Source organism: Rhinopithecus roxellana, chromosome 1, assembly GCF_007565055.1.
Source record: "Rhinopithecus roxellana isolate Shanxi Qingling chromosome 1, ASM756505v1, whole genome shotgun sequence".
Lineage (NCBI taxonomy): Eukaryota > Metazoa > Chordata > Mammalia > Primates > Cercopithecidae > Rhinopithecus > Rhinopithecus roxellana.
Window position 1 is genome coordinate 69,945,843 of NC_044549.1, and position 21,251 is coordinate 69,967,093.

The following is a 21,251-nucleotide window of genomic DNA, read 5'->3' on the forward strand; positions in this document are numbered from 1 at the left end:
CAGAACCCTGAATCACACCCACTTTTCAGAAACAGACAGGAGAACAACAAGAGGATACTAACAAAGAAAGGTCTGCAAGATGGAAGCAAGTTTAGGCCAGTGGGACCTCAGAAGCTGCAAGGTCAGAAGGGTTTGTGAACCCAAAAGTATCTAAGACAGGTCTCAATTTAGAAAGTGTCTTTTCCCAAGCTTAAGAATGTGCCCCTGACATAGCCTCAGGCAGCCCTGATGACATGTGCCCAAAGTAGTCGGGATACAACTTACTCTCACACATTTTAGGGAGGCATAACACATCAATCAATACACGTAAGATCGGTTGGATCTGGAAAGGCAGACAACTAGAAGTGGGTGAGAAGTGGCTTCCAGGTCATAGGTAGATTTAAAGATTTTCTGATTGGCAATTGGTTATTATCTAAAGACCTAGAAACAATAGAAACAAATGTCTGGGTTGCAATAAGAGGTTGTGGATACCAAATATGATTGTGGAGATGAAGCCTCTAAGAGGTAAATTTCAGAGAGAACAGATTGTAAATGTTTCTTATCAGACTTAAGGTCTGTGTTGATGTTGATGCTGGCTGGCTTTTCCTGAATTCCAAAAGGAAGAAGGGCATAATGAGGCATGTTGGACCTCCCCTTCCCATCATGGCCTGAACCAGCTTCTCAGGTTAACCTTGGCAGAGAGGAGGGGTCCATTCAGATGATTCGGAGGATTGGAATTTTATTTTTGGTTTACAGTTTCAAGGAGAAGCAGGACAATCATGTCAGAGAGCTTCAGTGAGGCTGAAAATGCTCCACCAGATTCAGCAGTCTTTAAGCTATCAGAATCCTTTGGCAGGGCAGGGGCTTGGAGGGGTGAGGGTAGAGGGATGGAGAGGAGGGAAAAGGACAGGCAAAGGGGCACAGATACATCCATTAGGGAGTGAGCATGCCCCACACAAATTCCTTAAGGCAACCTGTGAGGCTATGGCCTTGGCACAAACCCTATCACATGTCAGTCAACTTCCCGGCAAGTCGCAGATCTTTAGAAACCTTGGTGTGCATTTCCCCACTCGGCTTAGGACGCATCCCTGCCTCCATTCCACAAACGTCCATTGAGTCCTCAAAAACCCGGACAAATGACGTCACCTCCAAAGCCCCCTCTCTGATGCTCCCACGAAAAACGAAAGCACCTCACTTTGTTTTGTCCGTACCTTACACGGCTTTGTAATTATCTGTGGTGCCTCTGGCTCAAATCAAAGCGGGAGCCAGACCCAAAGAGTCAAGGAAGGGAAAAGCTTTCACAGGCCTCGCGTGAGGAGAAAAGAACTACAATTCCCATGAGGCGGTGGGGCCAAGGAACCACAAGTCCCAGCATCCACCGCGCGGCCCAGGCCTGTCAGGGTAGTAGGCGCTGCGTGAGGCGGGTAAATGTTCGCGGAAGCGGCGAAGAAGACAGGGCCTTGTGGGATGGCGGAGTTTAAGGAGAAGCCTGAGGCCCCGACTGAGCAGCTGGATGTCGCGTGCGGCCAGGAAAACTTGCCGGTGGGCGCGTGGCCCCCGGGGGCCGCGCCGGCGCCCTTCCAGGTAGGGGCGGGGCCAGGCGGCGCGGGAGGCAGGCGCGCGGCTCCCCCACGTGGTCTCCTTCTCAAGCAGCCTCGCCGGGACGGCCTCCCAGTCGCGACCTTTTGTCTTCTCTTATAGCACACCCGGTGGTGCGCGGGAATAGGTGTGCATGCCCCGGCCTGGGCCTTTTTCTGTTAACCCACGGCATCACCTTAGCAAGGGTGCTGTCCTTTTCAGTCCATTCCCTGAAGCGCAGAATCAGAGGCCTTATGAGAACCCGGCTTTTTGTCCCAGTCCTGTCCTCAAAACTCAAGGAGGCATCAAGGGGGGAGTCATGTACCTCTCCGGCCTCAGGTGTCTCTCACAGGTAGGATAAGCCGTGGAGCCTATTAGTGGATAGCACCCGGTGTCGTGCATAAAAGCAGCCCCTCGAGTCAGCCTTAGCTGTGGTCTCCCTCATGCTGTGGGCTCTTGGGCAAGTATAAATTAGCTTAGCTTTGGCTAAGCCTTAGAGTCTTCCAATTTAACAGTACCTCTCTTCCGGATTGCTTTGAAAATTGCAAGGAAAATACACTTTCTGGTTTGCTGTAAGAACTCAGTAAATGTTCGCTGCTATTAACTATCTCAAAGCCCTTTCTACTCTTTTTTTTTTTTTTGAGACTGAGTTTCACTCTTGTTGTCCAGGCTGGAGTGCAATGGCACTATCTCGGCTCACCGCAACCTCCACCTCCCGGGTTCAAGCGATTCTCCTGCCTCAGCCTCCTGAGTAGCTGGTATTACAGGCATGTGCCACCACACCCGGCTAATTTTTGTATTTTTAGTAGAGACAGGGTTTCTCCATGTTGGTCAGGCTGGTCTCAAACTCCTAACCTCAGGTGATCCGCCCGCCTCGGCCTCCCAGAGTGCTGGGATTACAGGCATGAGCCACCGCTCCCAGCCTCTACTCCGACTTTCTTATCCCTCTGACCTTGGCCTGAGCGTTACCTAAGGAATAAGAAATGACCAAAGATTTTGAAGTGGAAAGAGCACTGGACGTGGAAGTTGGAGAGCATGGTTTAGAGCTTAGCCATCTTAGCTACTTCCCAGAGCCTGAGTTTATTCATCTGCAAAATGAAAATAATAATTTTAAAATGCATAGCCATCCATTATCAACACTGAACCCTATCTGCCCTTTCTTATTCCTAGGAGTCGTTGTGAGGATCAGATAAGATAATAGATTCAATAGCAGCTTTCAAAGATGTCAAGGAAAAGAATCAAACTCTGTAAAATATTTGAAGAGATTTATTCTGAGCCAAATACGAGTAACCATGACCTGTGACACAGCCCTCAGGAGATGCTGAGAACATGTGTCCCGGGTGATTAGGGCACAGCCTCTTTTTATACACGTTTGGGAGAAAGGAGACGTCAATCAAATACATTTAACATGTACATTGGTTTGGTTCAGAAAGGCGGGGCAACTCAAAGTGGTAGAGGGGCTTCCAGACTATAAGTAGATTTAAAATTTTTCTGGTTAACAATTGGTAGAGTTTATCTGAAGACCTGGGATCAATACAAATGTTTAGGTTAAGGTAAAGGGGTTTCTTTTGAGACGGAGCTTGATTCCATCACCCAGGCTAGAGTGGTGGTGCCATCAGATCACTGCAACCTCCGCCTCCCAGGTTCAAGCGATTCTCCCGCCTCAGCCTCCCAAGTAGCTGGGATTACAGGCACCCACAGCCACGCCCAGCTAATTTTTGTATTTTTAGTAGAAACAGCGTTTTACTATGTTGCCCAGGCTGGTCTCAAACCCCTGACCTCAAGTGATCCGCCTGCCTCAGCCTCCCAAAGTGCTGGGATTATAGACGTGAGCCACCGCACCCCGCCAAGTAGAGACCAAGTTTTATTGTGCGGAGGAAACTCTCAGATAGCCGACTTCAGAGGGAGCAGTTTGGAAAATGTTTCTTATCAAACTTAAAAAGGTGCCTCGCTCTTAGTTGATTATCTCCTGGTTGTGGAAAGAAAGAAAAAGAGGGGGAAAGGGGATTCTCTATAGAATGTGGATTTTTCCCACAAGAGACAACCCTCCAGGGCAATGTCAGGATATGGCAAGGAAATATATTTGGGGTTAAAATATTTTGATTTCTTCCCTTATTTGTTATGTGATGTTATGCCAGAGTCAGGTTAGAAAGCAGACCATGCTATATAGGGTTAAAAATAAAACTCCTCTGATGAGACTTTATGGTTTGTGAGGCATGACTCCTCAGGTGCCTTAGGTAGGAATTTGGGCAAGATAAAAAAAAAAAATCAGAGTTTAGTCCTCAAAGAGTAGAATAAGATATTAATGTCAGAAATTATTATTGTTCCCCAGACTACCTTTGGCAATTTATGTTAATAATACAGTTGACTGGCCCAATATTAAACAGTGGTCTCTGAAAACTTACTCAGGACTAAGCATTGCTGAGTTCCTGGTCAAAAACACTGATTAAAAAAACCGCTGTTCTAGTCCATTCTTAATTCAACAAATATTTATTGAGAGCTAAATATATGCAAGGTGGTGGGTTGGGCTGCAAAGAATACAACAAACAGAAAAACATTCTACCCTCAAGATGTTTACAACTGTTATGATTAGCTTCAATATTCCTGCTGTGCTTGTGTGTGTGTGTGTGTGTATGTGTGTATGTTTGAGGCTATTCTATAAATCTGTTTACAATCTTGGGTCATAGTTTTCTTTGCCATATCCAAGAACAATCTGTAAAACTGCCCGACATATTTTTTAATTAACTCACTTTAAGCATTATTTAAAAATAAGTAATATAAGTATCTCCCTTAGAATCACTGTAATCATTAATGTCCATAAAATCTTGAGGTTTTATATTTTGCAAGGTATATTAAAATAAACACATCTATTTTTAAAAGGGGAGAAAGGAGTGACAAGAGGAAGCTTTATGATTGATTGTTATGTCTATAGTTGGTGGGCATAAATGAAAACTGGGAGATTAAAACCCAGTCCCACAGTGTTCTGTCTCTGTACATGCACAGTTCTCAACAGAGTTAGAGTTACAAAAATAAGACAGGATCCCTTCCTAAGAGACCTTATTGTCTTTCTTACCAAGAAGATCAAACATGCTTGAAACATTTAAGTGACAAGCCTAAAAGTGCATTCAACTCGTTTTCTTCCATATATTCATGGAACACAAAACCACTCTTATAAAAGGTCAAAACAGCTTGCTTGCTCCAAACCCTGCCTTCACAGGCATATGCACACATGAGAATTAAGGCATGAAAAACTTTCAAGATAAAAATAACTTTGTGTCTGTTTTGCCTTTGGCTACTGTGTGAAAAGGCAAAAAGAAATTCAAATGTTCATATTGGAAACAAGCATATCATAATGTCATCAGTGTTGAAAGCCAAGTAGAAAATAAACTAATTGATTTTCTTGAACTAACAGTTGGATCTAACCATTTTTCAGGTCTCTGAAACCAGCTTCAAACATTATTTTTAAGATCTCAGCAGGCCTTGACAAGAATTATCTGGCTCACAGTCTTCTAATAGCTGCTTGGAGGAAAAACAAACTTACGAGGCTAGAGGCCAAGTACAGAGATTCTTGTAGCTGGGGTTTCAACACAACCAAAAAAGGATTGAAGATTTTCACAGCACTTCTTTATAATTCAGAGGCCCAGGTTTTAAGCCTAGAATATTATAGTGTCATACTTCAGTTTCTGGGTCTTCAGTACAGAATGTGATTCAGAAAAGTCAAACTTCTCTTTAATAAGTATCAAGAGCTGCAATCTGGCAATCGAAAAATGCTTCTTGAGCACCTGCTGTGTGCCTCGTCCTATGGATAGGAAACCCACCCCCATCAGCATGCCACACTCCAAACCTCATAACCATGCTTTTCCCTGAGACACGTATCTGTTAGAAAGGTAACACCTACACATTTAACACAATTAGAGAGCCCTACAGTCTGTGTCATTTAGACCCTGAAGTTCATGCTATTAACTAAGTCTATTTCAGAGAAGAAAGAAATTATTGCAGACAGGAATAGCCAAGACAAGAGTGTATTTTCTCTTTTCTATGAGAATACTTGAAATCTTCACCCAGTGCTTCAAGGATCTGGTTTCCAGTATATCATTTTGCCCTGATCATTTTGCATTTATTCCCAGCTCTTGCATGAGTAATTCTGTGCTTTGATACATACGAAGAAAAAGTAAAACTTACATTGTAACAATGCAGGAAATTTTTAAAATCCCAGCCAGGCATGGTGGCTCCCTCCCATAATTCCAACCCTTTTGGAGGCCAAAGCAGGAGAATCACTTGAAGTCAGGAGTTTAAGACCACCCTGGGCAACAAAGTGAGACCCCATCTCTACGAAAACATTTTATTTTAAATTACCCATACATGGTGGTGCATGCCTGTAGTCCCACCTACTTGGGAGGCTGACCTTGAGCCCAGCAGTTGGAGGCCGCAGTGAGCTATGATTATGCCACTACACTCCAGCCTGGGCAGCAGTGTCTTTAAAAAAAACAAACAAACAAAAATCACGTTCTCCATGTCCTTTATACTTTTCTGACTATTTCTAAATCCTAGTATATGAATATTGCAGACAGTAAGGTAATACTTGATAAATGAAAGAAGTCTAGTCTGAGTCAGCTCTTAGCTTTTCCCCACTCAAATGGAGAAGTAATGGAGGAAAGGTATACAGTCCAATGGCTTCCTAGACCCAGTTTTGGTTTGAATATGTTTGAACCTGGAAAGTTTAACTCCAGAACTTATTTTCTTCACTACCCTACTATATACTACCTGCAAAATTTTTATCAAACACATACGTGCTAATCCCTAGAGTAAGCTTTTTAAGCCAGTTCTGTCATTTTTTTTTTCACAGAAACCTATGAAATAAATAAAATATTTAGTAATGTTAAGTAATTTGCCAGAAACATATGTTGTTTTAAATATCACATCTAAAAGTAATATCTAGAAGAATTGAAAGAAGCCAATATTTTTATAAAGTGTCTGACATGGAGTACAGCATTATTTCATTAAAATTTCATGAGAGCCACCCCAAATGTGGGTATTATCCTTGTCTTATAGCAACTAATCTGAAGCCTAACAAGTCACTTGTCCAGAATCACAGTGCTAATAAGAGCTTGGCTGTAGTTTGTGTCTCCTTTAGAGCATTCCATGTTCTACACTAGGAAGCTCTCTGCTGCTTCCTTACAGTTCAAGACCATAGTCACAGAGTTTTCCTGCCTGGTCTCCTGCATACTTTGCTCTAGTCTAACCTCCTAATTGAAGACATCTTTGTTCATTGACCATTTACACCTTTGACTTGTCTATGAAGAGTCAAACTCTGCAAAATATTTGAATAGATTTATTCTGAACCAAATATGAGTGACCATGGACCATGACGCAGCCCTCAGGAGATCCTGAGAACATGTACCCAAGGTGGTTGGGATATGGCTTAGTTTTATACATTTTAGAGAGACATGAGACAACAGTCAAATACATGTAAAATGCACATTGGTTCAGTCCAGAAAGAGAGCACAGCTGGAAGCGGAAGCTTCCAGTTTCTGATTTAACAGTTTGCTTGAAGGAATTGTTATTGTCTAAAAACTTAGGAATGTCTTGGGTAAGATAAAGGGTTGTGGAGACCAAGGGTTTATTATCATGCAGGTGAAGCCTCCAGGAAGCAGGCTTCAGAGAGAATAGATTGTAGATGTTTTTTATCAGACTTAAAGAGTCTGTTCTATCAGTAATTCCAAAAGGGAAGAGGGTATAATGAGGCATGTCTGACCCCTGCCCTTTCCCATCATGACCTGAACTAGTTTTTCAGGTTAGCTTTGGAATGCCCTTGCTGAGAGGAGGGGTCCGTTCAGATGATCAGGGGACTTAGAATTTTATTTTTGGTTAATAGAGTACATTTTCTAGCCATTTCCTGAAACCATTCTCAGCTTCTACCCAGGGTGTATCAGTCAGGACTCATTTGTTTGCAAGAAACATAAACAATACAAACTGGCTCCAACAAAAAAGGGAAGGAATTGCCTCAAATCAGAAAAGTCCAAAAGTGGTAACTATAGGCATGTCTGGACCCAATAATTCTAAAAGTATTGTCAGATACTTCTTCCCACCACCTTCCCCCTTCACACCCCTCCTCCCTATTTCTGTGGTAGGCTACCCACTCAGTAGGCCTCATCTATGTGAGAGAACTTGGAAATGCCAGGCAAACACTACAGTTGAACAATTCTAGTGGAAAGAGATTGCCTCTTCCCTAATTGTTTCAGCAGAAGTCTGGCTTAGGTCATATCAGCTGACTCCCAGTTTGTAACCTACTTTACATTAGCTTTCAGATACCATTATACTTCAGATACAATTATTATTTAACTATGGGGAAACAGTCTGAGAAATGCATCATTAGACAATTTCGTCATTATGCAAACGTTATAGAGTGCACAGTACTTACACAAACCTAGATGGTACATATGCAAACGTTATAGAGTGCACAGTACTTACACAAACCTAGATGGTACAGCCTACTACACACTTAGGTTGGATGATAATACCCTATCACTCCTAGGCTACAAACCTGCACAGAATGTTACTACACTGAGTACTGTAGATACTTGTAATGCAGTGGTGTTTGTGTATCTAAACATAGAAAACATACAGTAAAAATACTGTATTCTAATCTTACAGGACTACCATTGTGTATGCATATATGTGGTCTGACTGAAAAGTCATTATGCAGCACATGACTACTCAAAGTTTAACCACGTGGCATGTAAATATTTGAATAGAATGTTAGGACAATGACCTAACATTATTTCTGAAAATAATAAATAGCTTTTCAATATGTAAATACCTTTAAAGATGGGTAATTACATAATCAGATATTAAATTAGACTAAGGTTTTCAAAAGATTACTCTTGAGTATAGTCATTTTTTAGGTCATTATCATCTGAAATGATATTTTATTGACCTTTTATGGAGGAGAAAATGGAAACATGAAGATAAAATGACTCAAAGCAATTATTGGTATCAGGATCAGTGATTATATCCATCAAGGGGAAAAAATTTGTTTAAACAGGAAATTTTCCCAGAAGTCTCTGTTATCTTTTGGAAGGTATCTGCAGTTCATTTGGAATTAGCTACCATCTATAAGTCCCTAGAGGATTATAGATTGTGCAGCAAGTTTAATTGCAGAATTTTAAAAAATATATCATGAGATTCTCGAAAATCTTTTTAAATTTGTAAGTAAAAATAACTAAACAAAACTGTTTTTCACCTGCTTTCCTGATTAGAAAACTGCAGTAAGTCAGACTTGATTTTAAAAGAAGTTATCCATGTCAAAAAAAAAAAAACTTTAGCATTTAGTGATTTATATAGTACCTTAAAAATATGTGCGCCTTTAATGACAAATCAAGTTTAACATGAAAAGTTTAACAGAGATCTTCATTTTACAAGTACTTTTAAAAATGTCTCAGTAACCATTTACATTTCAACACTGAACCTTTAAAAAGCTGAAGGTAGATTCTATATAAAACAGCAGTCATTGAGTTTGACTGATAGAGAGCATCATTTTCTAACCCATCCTTTATCCATTTAGGATATTCCTGCTAAGCTAAAGCTGTAAGAAACAACACAAACAAAAGCTATTTCCTCTCTCCACCCCCAAATGACTTTTTAAGCAGAATGTTGGCCTTCCCCCACAGTTCCTCCCACTGGTTGTCCTCCTCATCTTTCACAAGAGGATGTCAATCCTCCCCAGCTCAGAGTTTTTTTTAGCATAGGGTTTTGCACTTAACTACATAGCTCCACCTGAGGCCTCCACAGGGAGTATTTAACTACCTGCTGTTCAATACCTTTCTAAAGCTTGGACTGGAGACAAAATATTAATGGAGGATTGACTGGAAGACATGGTGCAAACATTCCTCCAGGTGCTTTAAAATCTATCCCCAATGAAAGGCCATGCAACTCATTCCTTGCAGAACTGCTCTTACCCGACTGTGCTGTTGTGGGATCCCAGCAGCCTTTATTGAGGACCAGAATTAAAAAAGCCCATGAAACTGCTTCCTGGAAAAGAATGGTTTAGAAGAACACATTGGTGGAATTCCTTCCTGGTATCAATACTGAAAAAAGTCAGTGCCGCTTCTGAACAATGAGATTATTCCTTACAGGCAGGGCAAGCTGCGTATCTAATCATATATCCTTGTCTGAATTGGCAGCTCTCAGGCAGAGCCAAATGTCCAGTCTACTTCTACCACACACTGTGTGTCTAAGCTCACTGGACGTGTTTGCTCTATTTCCCTTTCACCTTACTCTCCTTACTTGTTCATTTATCTTACCTGTTTGTGAGTCTCATTAAATCCTTTTTGGAATAAAGCAGGTGTAAAATGGATTGGGTTTTATGTAAGCAAGAATTACTGTATACATAAAAAAATCTGGGTTCATGAGAGATACTTTAATATGAAATCAGTTTGAAAATATGCTTCATGATGCTAATGAGGATGTAACCAGAGATCAGGCTTCACCTAGAGTTTAGATTGAGGATTGTCTTCTTTTTATATAACATTTTATAAATGTAATGTTTTTATATTTTATATATTTTATATAAATGTAATTTTTATATTCCTTTCTCATTTAATTAGAACAGAATTTCTTTACAAGTGTACATCTATAATAAATTTAAATATCTAGTAATATCTATTTAAGAAAATAGCATTTTTGGAATTCTGTGTGCAATTGACTTGTCATTTATGACTTTCTTATCCCCAACCAGTATCTGAGGTAACTCACAATTAAAATACATATATGCATGTATATAAGGTAAAGGTAAAAGAGATCAAAAGCTAAGGATAAAATGCTTAACTGTACTCAGACACTAAATTCAGCACTGAGTTTTCTGACATCCAAAGCTAAGAGGGAAACAAAATAAGTTACAAAACTTTCCATTTCTGATAAGAGAAAAAAATAGTGTTTTTCTTATTGTCCTTATACATACATAATACATATATAAATACATGTATATGTCATTATGCGTACCTATATATAACATACTATTATATATATTAAGTATTATAATGCCCAACTCATCCTTATACATAACCTAAAATAAAACCACAAATTCTAAAAATTAATCTTAGCTAGGCATGGTTGTTCCCACTTGTAGCTGTAGCAAGTAAGGAAGCTGAGGCAGGAGAATCACTTGAGCCCAAGTTACAGTGAACAGTGATCACACCACTGCACTGCAGCCTGTGCAACAGAGCAAGACTCTGTCTCAAAAAAAAAAAAAAAAAAAATTCTTGTTTTATTGAAGAAAGATCTTTTTGGACAATATCTTAGTACACTGTGTTTCGTCAGTTTTGAACTGTTTTTATATATGTTAGAATTAGAATGGGTCCCAGTCAAAAGCTACTTGGAATATATAGGAAATATATGACATGCCATGCTCACTTACAGTGTGTATATTTTTTACAGTACACTCCTGATCATGTAGTTGGACCTGGAGCAGACATTGATCCCACTCAAATAACCTTTCCCGGATGCATTTGTGTCAAAACTCCCTGCCTCCCTGGCATTTGCTCCTGTCTCCGCCATGGAGAGAACTATGATGATAACTCATGCCTTAGAGATATAGGATCTGGAGGAAAGTATGCAGAGCCTGTTTTTGAATGCAATATCCTGTGCCGATGCAGTGACCACTGCAGAAACCGAGTGGTCCAGAAAGGTCTGCAGTTCCATTTCCAAGTGTTCAAGACGCATAAAAAAGGCTGGGGACTTCGTACCTTGGAATTTATACCAAAAGGAAGGTTTGTCTGTGAATATGCTGGTGAGGTTTTAGGATTCTCTGAAGTTCAGAGAAGAATTCACTTACAAACAAAATCTGACTCCAACTACATTATAGCCATCAGGGAACATGTTTATACTGGGCAGGTAATGGAAACATTTGTTGACCCTACTTATATAGGAAATATTGGAAGATTCCTTAATCATTCCTGTGAGCCAAATCTTTTGATGATTCCTGTCCGAATTGACTCAATGGTACCTAAGTTGGCACTTTTTGCAGCCAAAGATATTGTGCCAGAAGAAGAACTCTCTTATGATTATTCAGGAAGATATCTTAATCTAACAGGCAGTGAAGACAAAGAAAGGCTAGATAATGGGAAACTAAGAAAACCTTGTCACTGTGGTGCCAAATCATGTACTGCTTTCCTGCCTTTTGACAGTTCTCTGTACTGCCCCTTAGAAAAGTCGAACATCAGTTGTGGAAATGAGAAGGAACCCAGCATGTGTGGCTCAGCCCCTTCTGTGTTCCCCTCCTGCAAGCCATTGACCCTTGAGGTGAGTCTGTTCAGTGATAAGCAGCTTGCGCCTCCCTCTAGTGGAAGACAGTGGTTGGCTAGCTTTGCTTCTGCCTAGTTACGTAAGTTGAACTCAGGAATGTGGCAGAGACTACAAGTTGTCCATCAGTATCTTTTCTCTCTTTCTATAATAGAATTCTCCATTTAACATGAGTACATGACTACCCAGAATATTCACTTTCGTAGTTAGATTTGTCTTAGTAACTGTTCTAGTTAATGGGATATAAGCAAAAATGACAAGTCCTTAAATGGAGATATCCTGCCCTTCACCTCCTCTTTCTTCCTTCTGGCTGGAATGTATACATGATGACTGGAACTGGAGCAGTCATCCTAGACCCCAGGATGACCCTGGGAAAGGAAGCCATTTCATAGAAAAATCAACAAGATTAAAAGGAGTCTAGGTGTCTGGCACTGTAGAACATCCTGCCAGTCATGGTCTGACACCTTTGTACTTTCAGGTGAGAAATGGTGTCTCCCTTGTTTAAGCCACTGTTACTGTAAGTTTTCTAGCACTAATATCGAACCTAATAATGATCCAAGAAACCCTTGTGGCTGCATACCTAAACCCTGCTTTCCAACCAATTTTAACTAGTAAAGCTGACATTTTGATTTCTGTCTGACTCCTGTATCCTACTTAATTGTTTCTAAGCATGAATCAAGGAGAAACACATTATTAACTATCACCTGCTAAAACTCTAATAAATACCACCAGTAGTGAAAAATATAACCATGAAAATGACTTACATGTTGTAACCAAAAGTCAGAAAAGGAAACACATTGTAAATTTTTCATTATATACTTGGCTATACTCCAAATCTTGTGAAGTTATGCTTCAAAACTTCAAACAGCCTCACTTCTTGTATAAATAACAGAAAAATAACGCTGTCCACACCACAGAAGGAGATGGGAGTTTTATAATCCCATTTAAACTTCTAGAGCATCAAACATCTCTAACTACCTTCCTTAAAGCAGGGATGTTGCAAAAAAAATTACTATGTAGGTTTATCAGACATTTTGAAAGCTAAAATAATTACTAGAGCCCCTATGATATTATTAAGTAATTTAATTTCTTCTCTAGTACATTTAAACCCTACCACTAGGAGGCCTTGCACTTTCAACATTATAGGAATCCATGTTATATATAACACTATTCCTCTGTAATATAAGTACATTGTACACTTTAAATGAGTGAAATGTACAGCGTGTGAATTATATCTCAATAAAGCTGAGTTGTTTTTAAGTATCTTAAGGTTTACATGTTCATATAACATTATATGGAATGGTTCTCTGTGAACAAATGGTCCTAGAGTACACATAAAATGCCCCAAATTACAAATATATAATATCAAAAATTTTCCTCCAAATTAATCATTTCTCCATGCCAACTTTCCTCCGTTAGTTCAATGTCTCTGAAGCAGTCCTGCTTTTTATAAGGCAGTTTATATCCCTCACTCCAAAATGTGCTTTTTCTTGCTCACAAGCTCACCTAATAACTGAGCTGCTTCAGAAGCAATACAGAAATGGTCAGAAGGAAAATGATTGGCTCACCATTTGATTCTGCAGATACCCTTTTCTATGTCCTTTTGCCTTTCTCTATTGAACAGCAGAGATATTCCCAGAGGACAATCTTCCATTCAGACACAAGGACACAAACAGCCCCCTCCAACTCAGGGCCTCTGCTAGAGACAACTGACTGAATGTGGACCCCTGAAAATTTTTTGTCCTCAGGCACTAGTTTATTATATAGCACTTAGTCCTAGAAACCCGATTCCTAAGGTAAGAGTCAAAGAGTCTTTATTCCAAGTCTTTTCTAAGCAGCAAGTTAACTGCATTTGTTTGCTTCAGTGCCATATTCTTGAGAATGTTGACACTTCTTTTGAGAGAAAACATTTAAAAATATACTTCCACTTGCCTATTATCCCATGATAAAATAATATTTTTATAATTATAAGATTCAAATTTTAAAAGATGGGCTGGGTGCAGTGGCTCACACCTGTAATCCCAGCACTTTGGGAGGCCTAGGCAGGCAGAACACTTGAGGTCAGGAGTTTGAGACCAGCCTGGCCAACATGCTAAAACCTCATCTCTACTAAAAATACAAAAATTAGCTAGATGTGGTGGCATATGTCTGTAGTCCCAGCTGCTTGGGAGGCTGAGGCACAAGAATCACTTGAGCCCAGGGGGCAGAGATTGCAGTGAGCCAAGATTGTACCACTGCACTCCAGCTTGGGTGACACAGCGAGACTCTGTCTCCAAAAAAAAAAGTAGTTATAGTTTTTGCATTGTTGGAATTTGGTATTTGATATTGGAATACATTCTTAAATAAATGTGGTCATGTTATACATCATTTTAATGGGCATTTCTTTGTGTTTTTTTGCTAATGACAACTTACTTGCTGTTTATGTTTATTTTAGACTATGAAAATGATGTTAGACAAAAAGCAAATTCGAGCAATTTTTTTATTCGAGTTCAAAATGGGTCGTAAAGCAGCAGAGACAACTCGCAACATCAACAACGCATTTGGCCCAGGAACTGCTAACGAACGTACAGTGCAGTGGTGGTTCAAGAAGTTTTGCAAAGGAGATGAGAGCCTTGAAGATGAGGAGCGTAGTGGCCGGCCATCAGAAGTTGACAACGACCAACTGAGAGCAATCATCGAAGCTGATCCTCTTACAACTACAAGAGAAGTTGCCGAAGAACTTAATGTCAACCATTCTACGGTCGTTCGGCATTTGAAGCAAATTGGAAAGGTGAAAAAGCTCGATAAGTGGGTGCCTCATGAGCTGACTGAAAATCAAAAAAATCGTCGTTTTGAAGTGTCATCTTCTCTTATTCTACGCAACCACAATGAACCATTTCTCGATCGGATTGTGACGTGCGATGAAAAGTGGATTTTATATGACAACCGGCGACGATCAGCTCAGTGGTTGGATCAAGAAGAAGCTCCAAAGCACTTCCCAAAGCCAATCTTGCACCCAAAAAAGATCATGGTCACTATTTGGTGGTCTGCTGCTGGTGTGATCCACTACAGCTTTCTGAATCCTGGTGAAACCATTACATCTGAGAAGTATGCTCAGGAAATCGATGAGATGCACCAAAAACTGCAACACCTGCAGCTGGCATTGGTCAACAGAAAGGGCCCAATTCTTCTCCATGACAATGCCCGACCGCATGTTGCACAACCCACACTTCAAAAGTTGAATGAATTGGGCTATGAAGTTTTGCCTCATCCACCGTATTCACCTGACCTCTTGCCAACCAACTACCACATCTTCAAGCATCTCAACAACTTTTTGCAGGGAAAACGCTTCCACAACCAGCAGGATGCAGAAAATGCTTTCCAAGAGTTCGTCAAATCCCGAAGCACGGATTTTTACGCTACAGGAATAAACCAACTTATTTCTCGTTGGCAAAAATGTGTTGATTGTAATGGTTCCTATTTTGATTAATAAAAATGTGTTGAGCCTAGTTATAATGATTTAAAATTCACGGTCCAAAACTGCAATTAGTTTTGCACCAACCCAATATCTTCATAGAATTGAAACATAAATTAAAATTGCATTTGAAGTAGATTCCACAGACTTCATTAAGAATGTAGAAATGTGGCCTGGCATGGTGGCTTACAACTGTAATCCCAGCACTTTGGGAGGCTGAGGTGGGCAGATCACTTGAGTCTGATAGTTCAGGACCAGCCTGGGCAACATAGTGAGACCCTGACTCTAATAAAATTATTCTTTAAAAAAAGAGTAGAAATATGTACTTTGAAAAACATTTTGGCCCAAGAATAATAACAATCACACTTGAAGAACAAAGCTTTTCTTTGAAAACTTTTTTTAATTTTCAAATTACTATTCACAAAATATCAGTGATATTAGATTTTATTAGATTTTGTTCTTGGCCAAATGAAAAATTTTGCCCTAATTAAAATGTAGTCACACTCCAGTGTGTTACCATTGAACAAATCACTGAACCTTTCCAAGTGAAAGTTTCCTTAGTTGTGAAGATTGAGTTAACACATGCAAAGGGGTTAGAACAATGCCTGAGTACATAGCAAGTATTCAATAAATGTAAATTACTAGTCTTGAGAACTGTCTGTAGCCTGTGACTCAAAGTTCTCCCTTCTATTCAGGTGTAATTAGGACATAATGTCCTTCAGTGGCAGACTTAAAGGGCAAAAAAGTCACAAAGAGGTGACCAGAAGGGTTAGAGCTGAGCAAGAGAGGTTCGTGCCCTGAGCCCTGCGTTTTAGAGTGCCTAGGGTTACATACATATGCACACATGCATAAAGAAGACATGGATACCATAACCAGACAAAGACATTACTAGGAAAGAAAACTAATACCAATATCCCTTTTGAATGTAGAGGCAAAAAAAAAAGTACTAGCAAATGAAATTCAGCAAGACGTAAAAAGAATTATACACCGTGATCAAGTGGGATTTATCCCAGGAAAGCAAGGTTGGTTTAACATATGAAAATCAGTAAATCCAGTCTATTAATGGGATAATTCACAAAAAATAAATATATAATCATTTCCATAGACACAAAGCATTTGACAAACTCCAATAGCCTTTCGTGATAAAAGCAGTGAACAGAATAGAAGTAAACAGGAACTTCTTCAACCTGAGAAAGGACATCTATGAAGACCCACAGCTAACATCATACATAATGATGAAAGACTGAAAGCTCTTATCCTAAGATATGGAACAAGAAAATGATCTCCAAGCTCACCACTTCTATTCAGCATTGTACTGGAGTTTCTAGCAAGGACAATTAAGCAGGTAAGAACTTAAAACTCAGGGCCGGGTACAGTGGCTCATGCCTGTAATCCCAGCACTTTGGGAGACCAAAGCAGACAGATCACCTGAGGTCAGGAGTTCAAGACCAGCCTGGCCAATATGGTAAAACCCTGTCTATACTAAAACTACAAAAACAAGCTGGGCTTAGTGGCACACACCTGTAATCCCAGCTACTCCTGAGGTTGAGGCAGGAGAATCACTTGAACCTGGGAGGTGGAGGTTACAGTGAGCTGAGATCACACCACTGCACTCCAGTCCAGGTGAGAGTGAGACTGCCTCTCAAAAAAAAAAAAAAAAAAAAAAACTTAAAAATAAGACAGATGACCCAATTTAAACATGGGCAAAAGATCTGAATAAACATCAAAAATGAACATGAATGTGAAAATGTGTTCAACATCATTTGTCATCAGGGAATTGCAACTTAAAACTATAAGTTATCCCTTAGTACCCACTAGGATGGTAGAAAGTGAAAACACTAAAAATGCCAAAAGATGGCAAGGATGTGGAGAAACAGGAACTCTTCATTGCTCATTGAAATGTGACATGGTACAACCTCTTTAGAAGACAGTTTTGTGGGTTCTTACAGAGCTAGACATAGCATTGATCCAGCAATCATACTCCTGTTAACCAAAATGACAGGGGTTCAGTCCTGCTGCTCGCCACACAGAATGTCAATCACTGAGACAATGAATGTTGCCAGGGAAGAAGTATTTAATTGGGTGCTGCAGCCAAGGAGAATGGGAGATAAAGTCTCAAATCCCTGACCAACTACAATTGGGGAGGCTTATATAGTGAGGGAAGAAATTGAGGAGGGTAAAAAAAGCAATTATGATGAATGAGGGGGTCTGGCATCTTGTTTCGATGTGGTGATCTGATGAGTTTTAAGTCCCTTGCCGGAGGATCTGTTTGCTGAGGAAGGAACTCAGATGAGACAAATGTAAATTTCAAGTTTTAAGACCTGAAGGGTCAATTTCCATGTTTATGCCAAAACTTTTAAATATCATTTCTATGGGACACTTGGAATGGTTTCACTCCTAGGTATTTACTGATTTGAAAACTTGTCCTCATAAAAACAGCACATACATGTTCATAATAGGGTTATAATTGGTTAAAACTTGAAGCAACACACATTTCTTTAATAAGTGAATGGATAAACAAACTGGTACATCCATATGATGGAATACTATTCAACAATAAAGAAATGGGCTATCGAGCCACAAAAGTCCTGTATGAACCTTAAATGCATACTGCTAAGTGAGAGAAATCATTCTGAACAGGCTGCATACTATGAGTCCAACTATGTGACACTCTGGAAAAGACAAAACAATAGAGAATAAAAATGTCAGTGGTTGCCAGAGTTTGAGGGGAGGGAGGAATGAATAGGTGAAGCACAGGAGATTTTTAAGGCAATGAAACAATTCTGTGTGATACTGTGATGGTGTATACATGACATTGTGTATTTGTGAAAACATATAGAACTTTACTGCACAAAGGGTCAAAATTCTATGTAAATAATTTTAATCATTTAAGAAGTCAGGGAATCATAGGAATGCAGACTGTGACAAGAGAACATAACTATTCGTACAAATGTAGAAAACAAACTCAAGAGAGTAGGGGTGAAAGGTGCTGATCTAAGTAACTTTGGAAATTACTGGAGTTTGTAAGACTAAAGGCAAAAGGAACTGCATGTAAGCAGTTCCTAGCTGATACACGTTGTTTCCCATGGGGTAGGGAAGTTTAAACATTCCCTCTGGAGGTTTGATAATTAAGTCTGCTGAAATGAAATAACGATAAACAGATTAAGAAGAGAAACACCATTTTAATTACGTACATGCACATGGAAGCCTCAGAAAAATACGAGACTCAAAGAGGGGGGCAGATGGGTGAAGGCTTTATAGCATAAAATGAATAGGGGCTTGAAGGGGAGGTGATGACAAGTTATGGGAGGAAAAGGGGAGGAACTGCATGGTGAACAAAGATTGTCTTATGTAAATAAAGTCTCAGGTCATAAAAGTTGTTTAGGAGTTTTTTATTGCTGCTGAAGAATAGGCAATAGCCTGTTTTGGTGTGGTGACAACTTTTAATCTTCTCTGGTGATAAATCTTTCCTGGTTGTTTGATGAAATTCCTAGGAAGGAGGCTCCAAACAAATGTATTCCTTCTGGAAGAACTTCCCTCAGTCAGAGAAGGGAACTTCAGGAGAGCCCCTCCCCGCACTTATGGGAGTAGGGTGAGAAACAAGAGAAAGCCAGCCAGGCCTCAATTCTTGGGCAGCTTCGAAGGCCTTTCGATTTCCTTTAATTCTAAGTGCTTGTTAGAGGAATGTTAAAGGACCATACATTGGGGTATCGTTTTCTGCGCCTTAACAGGGTACAATTCCGATATTAACAACTCTGCTATTGCCTTATATGTATACTGGAATTAAATTGATGGCAGATCGTGGGAGCCAGGTTTCTCACTGTTGGATTGGGAATTTACATTTAAGCAAAGGAAGGATGATTCATGTGGTAATAGATCAATTTGAGACATCAGCATGAACTCACATTTAGCTTAATATAGATACAGAAGGTTACATATAGAAATATTTCTAGATTAGTGTCTGTATTACAGTTAGTATGCACACATATATTTCCTTTCTCTGTCAGCTCAGAGTCTAGAAGCAGTGATGCTCCAGTAGCAAGGAGCACACTTAGCACCCAGATCTTGATTTTTATACCATTCTCCAACAATAAAAATCAGGGCTCTTTGGAGAAATGGCTAATTCTGCTACTAGAGAAGGAAATCAACAAGCTGAGACTGGAGTATCTTGCAGTGCCAGAAAGTAAGGAAATGTTAAAAAAAAAAAAAAAAAAAGGAAAAGAAAAAAGAAAGAAACTATTGATGGGGGGTGTCAAAGGAGTATAGAAACAAATTGAAAGAGCTCCCAGTGACCAAATCTGGAATAATTTGAGCAAGAAAATAAAGTAGTACTGGATTATAATACAAAATATAAAATATTTGTGAGCCCATACTGATATAAATAAATGATTGAATCAATAAACGGGGTAAAGACAAATCTAACTTTGCATAAGAATTCTAAATAACTTATGTAGCTACTCTGCCCACAAAAAGGAGGACCATAAATTCCTACTCCGTTAGTGTAGGCTATACATAGTGACTTCCTCCCAAAGAGTGTAGAATGGAAAGTTGAGGGTGGAGGAAAGGGAGGGGAGCAGAGTAACTTTACTCTGGGGAAACTTGACAAATTACCTCAGCTAGGTGATCAAGGTCAATATGAACAGTGATAAATCATGTTGGTAGTATAGGCCATTGACAGGATGTGATAAAGATGGTACATTAACTCTGTGGTCTTGCTCCCCAAACCCATAACCAAGACTAATCATGAGGAAAAGAATCAGATAAATTTAAATACAGGGTCATCTATGAAATACTTGAACATTATTCCTCAAGACTGTCAAGGTCGGGAAAAACAAGAAAAGTCTAAGAAATTGTCACAACCAAGGGGAGTCAAAGAAGACATGATAAGTAAATGTAATGTGGTGTCCTGGGTGAGATTCTAGAATCAAACAGACAGGTAAAATTAAAAATCTGAATCAACTATGGTCTTTAGTTAATGATGTATCAATATTGGTTCTTAATTGTAACAAATGTAGCATCATGTAATGATATGTATATCATGTATGTATCAATACATAATAATATATAATGATGTGTATAATAATGTAATATAAATGTACCATAACTAATGTTAGTAATAGGGAAAACTGGCTGTGGGATATATGGGACCTTTCTGTATTATCTTCTCAATTTTTATGAAAATCTAAAACTGTTCCATGAAAGTCTACTGTAAATGAAAATGTGCTGATGCCAGAAATGGTGGTGCATGCCTGCATGCCTTCAGTCCAAGCTACTCAGGAGGCTGAGGCAGGAGGATCCCTTGAGCCCAGGAGCTCAAAGCTGCAGTGAGCTATGATCCTACCATTGCACTTCAGCCTGGGTGAAAGAGGGAGACCTGCCTATTTAAAAAAAAAAAAAAGAGAGAGAGAAAGAAAGAAGAAAGGCAATTAAAAGCATTGACAAGGATGTGGAGAAAGTGGAAGCCTCATCTATTGGTTGGTTGGTTGCAAAATTGTGCAACTACTCTGTAAAGCAGTTTGGCAGTTTCTCAAAGCCCACATACAATTACCACATGTCCCAGTAACTCCACCCCTGGCATGGATCCAATAGAATTGAAAACATATCTACAAAAAGTGTATGCATATCCAGCCTGGATGACACAGCAAGATGCTGTCTTTAAAAAAACGGTATGCACAAATGTTCATATAGCATTATTCATAACAACAAAAAAGTGGACACAACCCAAATATTCATTAGCCAATGAATGAATAAACAAAATGTAGATCCATACCATGAAATATTATTTAGCCATAAAAGTATATGCAAATATTCATATAACATTATTCATAATAGCAAGAAAAGTAGGCACAACCCAAATATCCATTAGCTGATGGATGAATAAACAAAATGTAGTATCCATGCAATGGAATATTGTTTGGTCAATATTATTTGGCCATTCCAT

The 21,251-nt window shown here is 39.5% G+C and overlaps 1 protein-coding gene across 2 annotated transcripts; it reads left to right on the forward strand.

Annotated features, from left to right (window-relative positions):
* The first annotated feature begins 1,340 nt into the window (after positions 1-1,340).
* LOC104664288 (histone-lysine N-methyltransferase SETMAR) lies at positions 1,341-15,344 on the forward strand. 2 transcript variants are annotated; one of them, XM_010365759.1, is made up of 3 exons: positions 1,341-1,563; positions 10,993-11,856; positions 14,291-15,344. In XM_010365759.1, exons 1-3 carry the CDS (start codon positions 1,408-1,410, stop codon positions 15,323-15,325), a joined length of 2,055 nt encoding a protein of 684 aa, XP_010364061.1. In that variant the 5' UTR covers positions 1,341-1,407; the 3' UTR covers positions 15,326-15,344. The 2 variants fall into 2 exon arrangements, with proteins under 2 accessions (XP_010364061.1, XP_030777340.1); XM_030921480.1 differs by having other exon boundaries at positions 11,742-11,856.
* The last annotated feature ends 5,907 nt before the right edge of the window (positions 15,345-21,251 follow it).